This window comes from Fukomys damarensis, unplaced genomic scaffold, assembly GCF_012274545.1.
Source record: "Fukomys damarensis isolate Sample0158 unplaced genomic scaffold, DMR_v1.0_HiC HiC_scaffold_35, whole genome shotgun sequence".
Taxonomy (NCBI): Eukaryota; Metazoa; Chordata; class Mammalia; order Rodentia; family Bathyergidae; genus Fukomys; species Fukomys damarensis.
In genome coordinates, this window is record NW_022900947.1 from 37759894 (window position 1) to 37774932 (window position 15039).

The 15039-nt window shown below is 41.7% G+C and overlaps 2 protein-coding genes across 4 annotated transcripts in view; one reads left to right on the forward strand and one right to left on the reverse strand.

The window, feature by feature from the left end:
- Nucleotides 1-15039, reverse strand: part of Tec (tec protein tyrosine kinase) — a 111470-nt gene that overhangs the window by 30778 nt on the left and 65653 nt on the right. For all 3 annotated transcript variants that reach the window (XM_010640206.2, XM_010640204.2, XM_010640205.3), the window contains exon 3: nucleotides 2827-2931. In XM_010640206.2, coding sequence (XP_010638508.1) covers nucleotides 2827-2931 — 105 coding nt within the window. The remainder of the gene's footprint in view (nucleotides 1-2826; nucleotides 2932-15039) is intronic.
- Nucleotides 10769-11310, forward strand: LOC104873503 (trafficking protein particle complex subunit 2-like). The gene has a single exon (XM_010640203.2). It carries the CDS (start codon nucleotides 10853-10855, stop codon nucleotides 11276-11278), a length of 426 nt encoding a protein of 141 aa, XP_010638505.1. The 5' UTR covers nucleotides 10769-10852; the 3' UTR covers nucleotides 11279-11310.

Sequence of the window (15039 nt, forward strand, 5' to 3'; positions counted from 1 at the left end):
AAAATTAGTCCATGCCTATAAACCTCCCTTCACCGTAGCAACACCCACTGAATTGAAAACAAACTGCTGTCACCTTGTTAAATGGCTGTCCCAGACCATGTTAATAAATAATTCCTTCTCATTCATTTTAATCAAGTGAATGCCCTCTAACAGCCATGTGATCATCATAAAACAAATGTCACAGACCATCTAACACTTTGCTGGGACTACCTGAGACACAACAAAACGAGTTGTCTTGGAATACCTCAGTACCATACAGAACTAAGAAATGGCATCAGAGAGGTCAAGTGCTAAAGGAGATGTGGGAGATAACGTTTCCTTATTCGATACCACTCTAAACCAGATGTGTGCCCACCAGGTACATTGACAGGCTGGAGCACTATTTAGGGGCCAAAACTCTCCCTTCTGTAAGCCCCAGATCACTGGCGGGTGGGGGACATCTTCCATATCATCCTCAAGGACAGCTCCATGGCAGGGGGACATAGGGAGGCAGGTTTCTTGGGCGCCTTGAGTCTTCTAGTAAGGAGTAGCAGAGGCTGTCAGGGAAGGAAGAGCTTGGCAAAGTGCCCCTGCTGAAAGCACAGAAGCCATTTCATCAGGTAGGAAATACTCTTAGAAATACCACTAACTTAGCAGTTGCCTCCTTATTTCTGTCTTTATTCACCTGTTCATCTACTCAACAGACTTTTAGCAAGTGTGGTGCAACAGAAACAGTACAATTGTTAGATGGACAGATCTGGATTTAAAACCCAGGCAGGACACACCATCTTCTGGGGAACCCCCAGCTGCCACCAGAAATGACTCATCCAAGGAAGCATGAAGGAGGAATCCCACTTAGCAGCTGGTTCCCTGTTTTCTTGTCCCTTCCTCAGGCTAGAATATGCTGGGAGAAAAAGCAACCTCCTTTTTTGTCTTGAAGCCTTTTGAAAATGTCCACTTCTCCCTTTTTTTACAATTCCATCTTTCATCTGAACTTGATGCAAAATCTCACTGGGAAGATGTGAAACTAGGCCCTATGCCTTCTTAGTTATGCTTAAGTTATGAGAGACTTTTTTCACCTTTCAAGTTCTGCTGGTTTAAAGTATAGAACTGCAGCTTAAGCTCACCTCTTCTTAATTAATTGTCATGATTTCTTTATTTGTTCTTAGGTTTAATCATCTCAACAATTTTAAATAGTTTAAGGATGGAATGCTTTCTGTTCTCCTATTTTTATCATCATTATTAAAGCCAACCTAAAATTTGCAGAATAGATTCTTTCTCTTGGAAACAGCCCAGTTATCAAAACTCCTAATTCTGAATCTAGAATCATAAAAACCGTAGTTCCCCACAACTGTCTGCCACCCTCTAAAATGTCTCAGCCATCAGAAGTGTGGCTGGAGCAATTCTTTGCTAAATAGCAAACATCACACATACGCACACAACCACTGTAGATACGCTCGGTATCTTCAGCTGAGAAGACTGAACTGGGCTCGCTTCTAGATCTGGGTGGGGGATACAGTGTTGATGACAGCGGCAGTATGAGAAGCAGCAATGTCAGAATAATAACAGCACCTGACACTTTACCCTGGCTACATGACTCGGCTACCTACACCTCATCTCAGTTCATCTTCACAGCAACTCAACCAAGTAAAAACTGTTACTATTGTGTTCATTTTTCAGAACAGGAAGCAGACACAAAGGTTAAGTGATTCACAGATGGCTGCCGTTTGGGCTCAGTCGCCTCTTTAAAGAGGCTTAAGCACTTTACTGTCCCTGCTCTTTACTCCGAGAAATGGCAGACGTAAAATGAGGAATGGAGAAAATTTAAATGTAGTCCTTCCTCCCATAGCGTTATTGTCACCATGGTGGAAAACAATCCAGATGCGGTTTTAAAGCTTGACGATTGTAGTTCACTGCTTCCGAGTGATCTTGATCTCCCAAACTGGTAAATGCTTATTGCAAAAGTAATAATTAAAAACCAAAACTCCACTGCAATAATACCTGGAAAGAGATTTTTCTCAGAGGGCCCTCTCCTCCCCCAGTCATGTCGGGACCACAGCTGACTTTCACTTGTGATGTGCATTGCTCAAAAGAAAGCAAAAAAATGTCCACCACCAGGGATGGGGTGCGGAGGAGCCTCTGATGACAGTGGGAATGTCAGGGTCCAACCCCACCCTCCTCAGTGCTGAGGGCCATGCACCAAGGGCCTGGCATGTGGAGCTGCCCTCCTCGGGAGTGAGCCGGGCACGTGTGCTCTTGGCTGGCCTTAATGGACAGAGTGGTCCTGGGTGAGTCATCTACCCTCTGTGAGCCTCAATCTTCTCAGTGATAAGTGAGAATAATATGACATTTGCCTATTCATACTATCTCTGAACAGGGTCACTGTAAGGGGAGAAAATGAAATAACATGATCATCCTTTCAAAATTACAGTTTAATCAACATAATGTGCTAATATTACATTTTTCTATCATAACTTTTTGTTGGGGAGGAACCCACTCTTGCTGCTTCTCAGCTTCTCAAATTCACAGAGAAAACTTCATGGCACTTCGTTCAGCCCCAGCCCCCCGTTCCTTATTCCCAGTACCCTGATAAATCTGAAAAGGAGTAGATAAAAGCTAGGGCTTCTGGACTTAGCACCACTAGTAGATTCTGACAGCCAAAATAAGGATAAGATAATGTTTCACCCATTCTTCATGTAAGCAGTTCATGAAGAAAAGCAATAACTAAAGCAACTAACCTAAAGATCAACCCCCAAACCAATGACAGGAAACTGTAATGTCACATAGGAAACATGACTAAACTCACATATGACTAAAATCATACTTTTGTGACATATATCAGCTCACCTGAAATGGATATTTGTTTTGACAGGGAATGATGGCATCATCATTTTTCACTACTTCGACACACTTGATTCGGGAAATGTCAATAAACCCCTTTCTGTATTTTTTCTGTGAAAACAACAAGGGGGAGAAGCATTATAACTGCAAAATACAAGAAAAGTGTTGTTAATGGTGATTCTTGCTAATGAAATTACTGACTCAAAATATTGCCATCTCCTTAATAATTACCTAAACCACGTCTCCCTTCCTTGAAATTGTTTAAACTACTGACACAGTGATGATTATAACCAAAATTATCAAATTCTTTAATTTCTAAAGGCAAAAATCCTTCTGTCTTTGCCTCCAATAAAGCTCCAGGACAAAGAAATTGATTCCTTTTCATTGTTGCTTTCCCTTTCCTGGCCTTGTTCTTTTCCTTCAGCTTCTTGACAGTAGTGCTCGAAAAGAAAGCATCGAAGACCCACGGCATGCAAGACTCCACAACTCAATCACAGGTGCAAGCTCTAGCAGCTGCGTTTCCTCCTCCTCTGTGCAGGCTGCTTCAGTGGCGGCAGTGCAGGGCTCAGGGTGGTGGGAGGTGGGCTGCAGGTGCTCACGCAAAGCTCCCATTCCGACCTCCCTGCTCACTGCAGATCTGGCAGCAATCAACTAATGGCACATCCAGATCCACCCGCCAAAAGTCACCCACACCCCTGAACACAGCAATCTCACATCTGGGAACTTACCATAGAGAGAAACCCAAAAGAATACAAAGTAGTAGGGCTGGGGATTTGGATCAGTGGTTCCGCCACCTGCCTCACAAGCCCAAGGACCTGAGTTTGATTCCCGGTACCAAAAAAACAAACAAACAAACAAACAAAAAAGACTACAAAGTAGTAAGTACAAGGATAACTTGATATATAACAACAATTAGAAAGTATTACAAATGCAATGTAGAAATTTTAAAAATTGGCTCATAATATTAACATGCATTCCACACAAAAAGTTGTGTAAAGACCAAGGTCATTTTTATTTTTTTGGTAGATATTTACATGATAAAAATGGAAGGAAAATGAGGCAAATGAAGAACATTGTTGTACTGGGAATGACCAGCCATGCCAGGCCGTAGTCACTGAAAACTGTTTCGCCTAATGCTCCGAAATCCCTGCCTGGCCACCAACTTTGAGCTCCCTTCCCTACTGCCAGGAGCTTGCTCTGCATTCTCACCGTCACCACAAGACTTTCACACTTGCCGCAAGGGTGGCTATCAACAGCTTCCTGTGACCAGGCTGCCCTGGCTGCCATTTTGCCGGTGTACTCTTATTCGTACTATTTCTGTCTCTGCGTGTGTGTCTCTCTCTGTCTGTCTCTCTCTGTCTCTGTCTCTGACTCTCTCTCTCTCTCACACACACACACACACACACACACACACACACACACACACACACGTGAATCCCACGGCCCCGACATTCCCCTCTGTCCCTGTCATGTCTATACGTCTACACCTTTCACTTGTCCCTTTATCCCTGGCTGCAGAACGGGTGTCCTCTCCATGCCTACCTAGGCCCTGGGTGCTGCTCTTCAGTCTTATTTTTACATCTGGTGGGGAGAACCCGGTAGCCTCTGTGGAGACCACCAGCCTCATCAGAACTGCAAACCCTTCCCCTTCCCTCGCCTCAGTGCACAAGCTCATTCACGGCTTTACAGAAAGAACAGAGCGGCCATTATGAGGGCACACTCCCAAACGCACTGCAATTCAAGAGCACTCTAAAACGTTACGCTTTTCTCTTTTCTTTCATCCTGCCTCTACAAGAAGGTTAAAAGGACACAACAGACGAAACCTGGTAGCTGGCATTTAACATCTGCATTTTACTCTACTCTCATGATACCCTTGTGAAGTAGGCACCATTCTCGTCATTTTACAGACAAGGAAAGTGCAGCCCACACCCATTAAATAATCACCCAAGGACCTCGTCTGATCCCAGAACCCACTGGGCTCCGGGATGCCCAGGCCGCAAGGGGTGAGAGGACTCGTGGTGCCAAGTCTCAGAGGGGCAACAGAGATGCCAAGCATGGTGCTGTCCAGCGAGGACAGGGAGACAGGCATTCTCCACAGTCCTTCTGTCCCAAGGGTTTTCTTCTCCTGTTTATGGACACATCAGGCCTCTCTCTCAAAACCATGGGCCCTTCTTCTAGCCTATGACTGCCTTAAGTCTTCTCTTTCTGAAAGAGAAAATGATTGCACTGTCGCCCTCACCTCCTTCCCACCCACTCCCTCCTTAACCATTTGCAATCTGCCTCCCACCACATAATCTGTGAAAACCTTTCTGACAAAGAGCACTGATGATCAATCCATCAGTCTTTTCTGAGATGGCACCCTTTTCTCAACATCTGAGAGTGGCAGTGTTCTCCTCTCCTTTGGTGGCTTTGACTCTGGGTCCTCTCAGTTTTCCTTCCCTCCTCTGCCCTTAGATTGATTCTCTCTCTCTCTCTCTCTCTCTCTCTCTCTCTCTCTCTCTCTCTCTCTCTCTCTCTTTCTCTCTCTCAGGGATTGAACTGAGGACCTTGCACCACTGAGCTAAATCCCTGGCCCTACACTGCCCTTAGATTCTAGAATAATACCTGTCTTTCATCAGCAACACATAAAGGACAACATTGTATAAGGAAAGCTTGTTTTCTGAGCATGTAGTCTTCGGATTGAGCCAGGTCTTCATAGTTATCTGGCACGATATGAATTATTGTGTCCATTTTCCAGACCAAAAAAATCTACATTAGGTCACCTGCCCCAGTGTACTGTGGGAGAGGCCAATACAGCAACCATTATACAATGTAGTAAGTGCCACATTTAGAAAGATGCTAAGAGAGCACAGAGAGCTACAGCTTACACATCAGAAGAGGAATGGGAGAGAGAAACCCCTGAAGAATGAACACACACACATACACACACACACAAAAAAAAAAACAACAACAAAAAAAAAAACAAAACATATTCCAGCATGATCTCAGTCCCCTAATCTGTAAAATGGGAAAAACAATAGCATCTACACCATAGGTTTGTTATGAGAGTTAAATGAGCTAATACTGCCAAGTGCTTAAAAGACTGCCTGACCCATAGTACAAGACTTGCAAGTATTTGCTAAGTAAGAAGTTAAAAAAAAGATCTGAAGTACAAGGCATGTGAAACAGAATGGACAGGTGAGCAGGGGCCAGCTTCTGAAGAACCCGCTCCACGGGGCTCTAGGCCGTGGCCACACAGGCTCCCAACCAGCTCCTGGGGCTTGTGGCAGCGAACAGGCAGAAGGACCCATGGGGTGGGAGAGGCACCCCCCTCTTCGGTCATCCATGGCCACTGCAGAAATCTTGGAAAGTATTAGTAGCACATGGAAGAATCAAATGATCCCGAGTCTCCTGCCCTGAAAAAAATCCCTGTCAACATCATGGAGCTTATCTAGACATTGCTCTCTGGAGCATTTATCACCTGCCAACTTGCTGGGAGTAGCAGGCTGCAGGCTGCTTCCAAAACACCCATCTCCACTCGCCACCTGCCACAGTTACTAAAAGCAGATGTCACATGTGGATCAATTGACACAGAAAGGTTTGGGGTAATTCTGATTCTGGGTTGACTTATGTACCCTAAATTCATGCTTTGTGACATATTATCTAATGAGCTACTATTTGGACTTTCTTACTCAAATACTGTCCTATAAAATGAACAAAAGTTTAAATTGTGCATTCATTATTTTATCTGTTCTCCCAGCAAACAGTGACAGGATTATCAACCAGGCACCAAGCAATGTGCTGTGTGCTGGAGCTTCTAAATGTGTGTGTGTGGCGGGGGGAAGGTCTGGACGAGAGGATTTCACAATAATATGGTAGGAAAAGGGGAGAAGGGGATGATGATTCATAATCTAGTAATGATAAAGCAGTGTGTTTTCATGGTATGGCATGGAGTAGGGCAGTGGTGGGGCAGGAGAAGTTGGGAGTTTCAGGGAGGAAGTGATACTTTGATTTTGGTTTTTTAAAAGATAAGTAGGAGTTTTCCTATAGAGAAAGCAAAGAGGGTTCCAGGCTACAAAAACAAAAAGAGCACTGAGTATTTAGAGAAATGAAAGAAATCCACTGTGGTGGAAATGCAGGGTGGCCTGGGAGAAGTGTAAGAAATAACCCCAAAAATGTTTGATGCCAAATTAGGAAGATGTTTCTATGTCAGACTTAGGAGTTTGGATTTAACCTGAGAGGTTTTGAGGGGGAATAAGAAGTACTATATACTGAGGCATAATTTTGGAGATTAGTACCAATGGCAGTGTGAAGGGTGAGTGGAGTGAGGGAAGCTAGCTAGGAGATTGCTGTAATATTTCTGGTGAGAGAAATGCAGTTCTGAACCAAGTATGGCAGCAAGTAGCAGGGGCAGCGGGGAGCAGAGACACCAGGGAACCTGAGGGGCCAAGGCCACAAAACTTTAGGGCAACTCAGATATGGGGATGGAAGAGGAGAGGGAGCCGGGCAGGCTCAGCGATTTCTGAGTTTGAGTGACTGGCAGACACTGACACCATAAACTAGGAGAGAGAACACCAAAAGACAATGCGGAGGGGGTCTGACTGACTGTGGAACAACCAGCCGGGAGGGAGCTGAAAAGCGAGGTGAAAGAACTCAGAAATGCTTAGCACCTTCTTTATAGACAGAGACTTCTTTTCACAACACACACACAGTGTGGCCTCGCTCTAGTCTCATCTCAAGGTAACCCTGGGAGGTTAGGCCGAGCTAAGGAAGAAAGGTTCAGAAATAGTAAGGGTTTTACCATGGGGAGCCCAGAGTTAATGAGAGTCAAGTGCTCTTTGCACATCTAAGCCATGCACCTCCTCCACAGCCCACTTACTGCTGGGCTTTCAAAGCCATCCCAGAGGGGCCCTCTGGAGCTCTGGAGAATGCTTTCTGAGCAGTTACCACAGTTGGCCCTGAGAAGGAACATGGTTTTTTTCTTCATTTAGATTACTCTGCAGAATTATTTGAATAACAAAATTAATTCATGATTACTGCGCTACAATAAATATTACTGCGAACATTGTGGCCCAGGAGCAAATATCCGAGCTCATTGTTTTTTATGTAACTTTCTCTCCCAGTCTACTGTCTTTGCCCTCTTTGCCCTCTTTGCCCTGCCAATGAGAGGTGAGAGCTAAGAAGGCTTCTTGACACTTAGTTACTATTAATTCAACAGTGTGCTCCGCTGGTAGTATACTTTGCAAAGATAAGCAATGACCACTTTACAAACAGCCTAACTGAGAAAACTAAATATAGAGATAAAATATAACTTGCTTAAAACTACATACCTACTGAATGGTTGAACTGGAGTTAGATGTAAGGGATCCTATCAGCCTAGACCATCTTACAAGGAATACTGGTTTCCTTTAATTTCTTCCAGAATACTCGGTATTTTAATACTACCGATATCTACTTATGTATTTACTTTTTGGTACCGGGGATCAAACTCAGGCCCTTGCACTTGTGAGGCAGGCAGCAGAGCCACTAAGCTAAATCCCCAGCCCTAATACTACCAATATCATTCCTAAATTAAATAAATTTAATTTCAAAAAAATCTACAAAAATTCAGGAAGGGACAGGAATGATAACTATTATCAATAAACCTATTGAAGTATTTTCATTCAGGTGATTACTGAAAAGGAACTTACACCACTGCTTCTACCAGCCACATCTTCAAAACTAAAATAGAGCCTTCAAGCCAGGCATGGCAGCACATGACTATAATCCCAGCACTTGGGAGACTGAGGCAGGAGGATCGCTGCGAGTTCAAAACCAGCCTGGGCTACATTGCTAGTTCCAGGTCAGTCTCAATTACACAATGAGACCCTATCTCAAAAAACCAAAAAAAAAATAAATAAATAAATAAATAAATAAACAAACAAACAAATAAATAAATCCTTCATAATGCTTAGAGGCTTCTCAGGTTAACAAACACTGCCACTGAAAACCATTGCTGCACAGAAAAATTGGACTCCAGTCTACTTCTTGGAAAGAACTAAAAGATGGCCTTGCAGAGATTATGTACTAGGCATGACAGTGATTTTTTTTTTTATGATGATGATGGACTAATGCTTAGGGGCTGGAATGGTGGCTCCATCACTGCAGAAGTGCAGTATGGTGGAATCACAAGGGCTTCATCTCAGCCTCCCCTAAGTATGCAGTGCATGTGCTTATTATCACTTTTCACAGGATATATTTGAAACTAAGTTAAACTTTGTTTCTAAAGAATTTAAGGACATGGGAGTTTTCAAAGCTAGTTTTTACTTAAATGAGATTTTCCTTCTAATTTTAATCTTCAGTGTTATCTGCCATTAAATGGTATTTTGTCACCAAGCTTTTGGAATTTTTTTCATAAGTAAAATGATACACATTTTTTTTTAAATCTACAAAAAGCCAAGTGTGGTGGCACACACTAGTAATCCCAACATTGGGAGGCTAAGGCAGGAGGATCACAAGTTGAAGCCCAGCCAGAGCAATTTAGCGATTTAACGAGACACACTGCCTCAAAACAGAAAATAAAAGTCTGAAAATGTAACTCAGGACAAAGGCCCTAGGTTCAAACCTCAATACTGGAAAAAAAAACAACTGTATGCAAGTTGAAGGGAGAGTAGGGGAATGGGGACAAAAATAAGAACCAAGATAAATTACATAAAAGTACAAATTTCCAATGATGAATGTCATTACATTGTATACCTAAAATTTACCAATATAATTAATTTTTTTAAATTGTATACACACCAGCCGGGGATTTAGCTCAGTGGTTCTGCCACCTGCCTTGTAAGCACAAGGACCCCAGTTCGATCCCCAGTACCAAAAAAAAGTAAAAATTGTATACAAATAGTCAGCTGGAAATGATTTTACACAAAGCCAGTCACGTAGACACCTTCATGTCTTCTTCTCTCCTGAGTTCCCACTATGCATGACAGCTAACCAGAACTTTGCTCTAATATCCGAACTGATTCCTCGATTTTTCCCATGTCACAACTTTATTCCTGCTGTGGCTACTTCCAGGGTCCTGCCTGGATGGATCACCTCTGCCCCGCAGCAGACCCTCAGGCAGACAGAGAGAGTTTTGACAACGAGCACTTCCGGATTCCAGCATCTGCTTTGCCACTTAGAAGCCATATGGCCCAGGACAATCAGTGCCTTTTCTCTGTGTCTCAGTTCCTCTCTGTACAGAAAGAGCACAGTGCTGTTCCCTTTGCCAAGCTTGTTGTGGCATTGCAGATGATGTACACAGGTGCTGGACAGTGTCCGGTGCTTGGGACTTCACAATGGTTCATTCTACGTGCGAACTTGACTGGGCCAAAGGACACCTGCATGCTGATAAAACATTTCTAGGTGTCCGTGTTTCTAGAAGGGCTTAGCATTGCAATCAGGAGAAGTAAAGAAGATCTCTAAACTCATTGAGGATCCACACAAAACAGAGTCAAAGGCTCTCTGTTCATGAGCTGGGACAGCCATCTAGTTCTGTCCTTGGATGTCAGAGCTCCTGGCTGTCAGGCCTTCGGGGCTTACACCAGCAAGCTTGCCTCACCCTCATCTCTCAGTCTCCCAGCCACAGACTCCAGGGGCTTCTATTGTTCTCAGGCCTTGGGATCGGACTGAATGACGCCCTAGGGTTTCCCGGGTCTCCAGATTTTAGGCAGCAGACTGTGGGAGTTCTCAATCTCTATCATCACATAAGCCCATCCCCCTAACAAATCTCATCTATGTACACAGGAACATATACATACATACATACATGTACACACACACGTGTGTGTGTATGTGTCTTCCGTGACTCACTGCCATTATTTTCTCAATAGCCCCAGAAAGTTGTCAGGAAACTGAGTATCTGAGAAATTATGAGACTGACTCTAAATCATAAAATGCTAAGACAAAATTAAACTAAAAATGTCTCAAAAACACTAAAGCTCTGGGCTGAATCTGAGGAGCGCGGGTCTCAGCCCCGGGAATTGACTGGGCGTTTCCGTTGTCGGCATTTCGAGACAGGAGCCGTATACTAAAGATGATGTCAGGAAGCTTCTACTTTGTAATTGTTGGCCACCATGATAATCCAGTTTTTGAAACGGAATTTTTGCCAGCTGGGAAAACAGAATCCAAAGATGATCATCGTCATCTGAATCAATTCATAGCTCATGCTGCTCTTGACTTTGTGGATGAAAACATGTGGCTTTCAAACAACATGTACCTGAAAACTGTGGACAAGTTCAGTGAGTGGTTTGTGTCAGCATTTGTCAGTGCAGGCCATATGAGATTTATTATGCTTCATGATATAAGGCAAGAAGATGGAATAAAGAACTTCTCTACTGATGTCGATGATTTATATATAAAGTTTGCAATGAATCCATTTTATGAACCCAACTCTCCTATTCGGTCAAGTGCATTTGACAGAAAAGTTCAATTTCTTGGGAAGAAACATCTTTTAAGCTGAATGCAGAAAAATTTCAAAATAAACAATGTCACAATGGGATCTACTCAGGAATGTGTGCATTGTAACTTGATTAAATAGCCTAGAAAACTTAGACTTGTCTCGGTTTATCTAAATCAAATGGAATTTCTTTTATAATTTAAAAATGGTATATTCTGTTTCATGTTTGTTATCAACAGTATTTGCTTGTGAAGTGTTATTTATAAGAGCTCTTTATCGGGGCTGGGGATTTATCTCAGTGGTTCTGCTACCTGCCTCACAAGCACAAGGTCCAAGTTTGATCCCCGGTACCAAAAAAAAAGAGCTCTTTATCAATAATTTTGAAATGTTTGTATTTCAAAATTTGAGAAGCTTTTGACTTTCCTTATTCAGATAGTCTGACCTTGATGTAGGAATTCAAAAAACAAATGTCTAGTCAAGATTTGGTAAACAAATTTGAAACTAAAAGATTATGCAGAAGGGAATGAAATTGATAGCACATAGGATGACTTATTTGTGAGTATTTTAGAAATACTATAAACTTTTCTAACACAGCTCTACCTAAGAAGCTGAAGCAAAACGCTTTTGTGGTGTTAAATATTGTATGCCTGCCTCTGCAGAGACTGGGTATAGTGATCCTTTTTAATTTTAGAATCATGGACCCATATGTGTATGATGGACCACAGTTACAGACCATGGTGAAATGTGTTGCCTCTATCACTGTATGTTCTTGTATTTCAAGAAAGTAAACTGGGGCTTGAATAAACCAATTGATATCTGTACTTATAAAAAGTTGTAATACAGTTTAAGAACTGTTATTAAAGAAAAGCTTGGCTTACATCAGCATTTGCACTTGGCCTTTTAGGCTGTACATTAGAGGCAGCCAGAAGTAGTCTCTTCTGTACTGTACCAAGAGTGTGATTTTAATGTAAAATAGTTAATATCCATGGAAAAGCAAGTAATACTACCAGATATTTTCTGTCCTTATTAAAAGTGCTTGAAAAATTCTGTTCTGAATGATGTTTGAGCAAGTAATTCTAAGCTTGGTCCTGTATCTTTGCGTGAAGCTGCTGCCATCATTTTTAATTCTTATTTATTTGATTTCTTAAATAAAGGTGTCTGTCCAAAAAAAAAAAAAAAAAAAAAAACACTAAAGCTCCTACCTGTCTCTAGGTTTCTCAATTCAAATATTCATGAGTTACATAGCACTCACTACAAGCCAGCCATTGTGAGTCTTTTATGCACATAATCCCAATAAGCCTCACATCTTTATAACAGAAGAACTCCTGTCACCCCACTTTACAGATGAATATATCAAGACTTGGAGAATATACTTAACTTGCCCGAAGTCACACAATAATCCCAGACCTGAACTCTGCTTAATTCCAATTCTAAATAATTAAGTGCCACATATACTTAAGTATCTTGATACCACTTGACTACGTACAAATGTAAACTCAGTGGATACATTCATAGCTCTTATACAAAAATGAAAGCAAAGCAAGTTCACAGATAATATACAAAAACAAACTATGCAACAAATAAGATGAAACTGACACCATTACTGGGATGTGTGGGGCGTGTGCTGGGGTGGAATCCCTCTTCCTAAGCAGTGCTTTCAGCGTCCACATGCTGCAGGACCGTATGCAGTGTGACACTCTCCCGTGCCCATTCTCTCTATCCCAACCCTGGCGAGCCTCTGTACATACACGGCTTCCTACCATCAGGCCCACTAGCACCACTACAGAGTTTCTAATTCAGCCAGCCACCACTCTCTGAACAGGCCACCACAGTTAGATCAGACCACAAACACGAGCCTGAAGATACCCTGCTGCATTTAGTGACATGAGACCATTCGGAGAAGCAGGAAAAAAAAATAAAAGTATATATGTGTGTGTAAATATAACATTGAGAGGGGATAAAATATTCTCATAAGATGATATAAAGTACTGTCATAAGTGTCTTAAATAGCTGCCTTCAATGAAGAAGGCAAAATTTTAAGTTTGTAGAAATTGTGGTCTTATCCCATTCAAACACCAAAACATGTGACCTACATCCATTACATTCCTTCATGACAATTTTTATTTATGAACTAGCTTTGGTCCTGCATTCAACCACATGTATCAAATATTGATTCCAAGTTTTTCTGGCATCTGCAAGATTTAGACACCAAAGTGTACTGTGACAGAGACAAAAACATAAAAGTACCCTGACCTTTAAAAATTTACAACCAAATGCAGGAAAATAAATGGAAGTGGAGACCATTATACTAAGTGAAATAAGTCAGACTCAGAAAGTCAAACATTGCATGTTTTCTTTTATATGAGATAGCTAAAATATAAATAAGTAAATGAATACAGTAAAGGAGCACTGATAGGAAAATAAAAGGTAGACACTTGAACATAGGAAAGAGGATCAGGGAGGAAAGAGAAAAAGGGAGAGGTCAGAGGGAATGATAATGAGTAAGATACGTTATAGTCATGTACCATTCCCCCGAACGGTCATCACTATTCTGTAATACAAACATGCACTAATAAAGCAAAAGAAAGAAAAATAATTAAAACTAGTAAAACTAACAAGAGTGATCAAGAAAAAAAATAGGTAATTACTAAATGTTCAATATCAGGTATGAAAAGAGGACATCATTACTAACCCTGAACAAACACTGAAAGTTTACTAAAAGAATATTCTCAAGAATTTTATCCCGATTTTTGTGTGTATGTGTGTGGGGCTGAGGATTGCACTCAGATGTGCTCTACCACTGAGCTACACCCTCCAACCCTTTGTGTTATTTTGAGACAGTGTCTCACTTGAGTTTCCTGGGCTGGCCTCAAATTTCAAATCTTCCTGCCTCAATCTACTGTGGCTGGGTTTATAGGGATGTGCCATTGTACCCAGCTGTGCCAAAATTTTTGAAATCCTATATGAAATGGGCAAATTTCTTAAAAGACACAAATTACCAGAACTGACTCAAGAAGAAATAGATATATTAAATAGCACTGTATCAACTGAAGAAACTGAACCCATAATTTAAGACTTTCCTACAAAGAAACTCCCAGGCCGAGGAAAGGACACAGTGGTGCATCCCCGTAATCCCAGCTACTCAGGGCCAGATTACTGGAGCCAGAAGATCACAAGTTCCAGGTCAACTTGGGCATTTGGTGAGGAAGGAAGATTCTCATTTTTTAAAAGTACAACCAGGCCAGGCATGTTGCTACATGCCTGTAATCCCAGCACTCTGGAGGCTAAGGCAGGAGGATGGCCTCAAATTCAAGGCCAGCCTGAACTATAAAGTGAGACCCTGACTCCAAAAAAAAAAAAGAAAGAAAGAAAGAAAGAAAAGTACAACTAACTAACACTTGCTAAGGTTAAGGAATATTATTTACAACAAAAGTTCAAACAGGCCAATAATAAAAGGGTAAGGACTTCCAGTCAACTCTTCAACAGAAAAGAAAAGAAAATGAACATTCTACTAAAAACATGAAATGGGCCAAAAAAGGTTATTCAATTTGTAAAAGTATCTCTTTTCTTCTTCTACTAGAACAGAATTCAAAGACTGAGTCTCAAGTACAGCAGGACACATTAATCAGAGAAAACCAGGAAAACCTTAAGAGGGCTTTCTGGGTGTGGCGGGGGTTGCTTGTTGGTACACATTGGGAATTTTGATAAAACTTTCTAGGGTCACAAAAAGTAGAAGTAAAATTTAAAGGCATTTCTTATTTAATGATTAAATTGCTTTCTCTCCACCAAGGAAAAAAATTCTACTGAAAACAAAGCTAAAACAA

Coding starts and splice junctions, on each gene's coding strand:
- LOC104873503 (XM_010640203.2), top strand. CDS start 10,853: ATGATGTCAGGAAGCTTCTACTTTGTAATTGTTGGCCACCATGATAAT.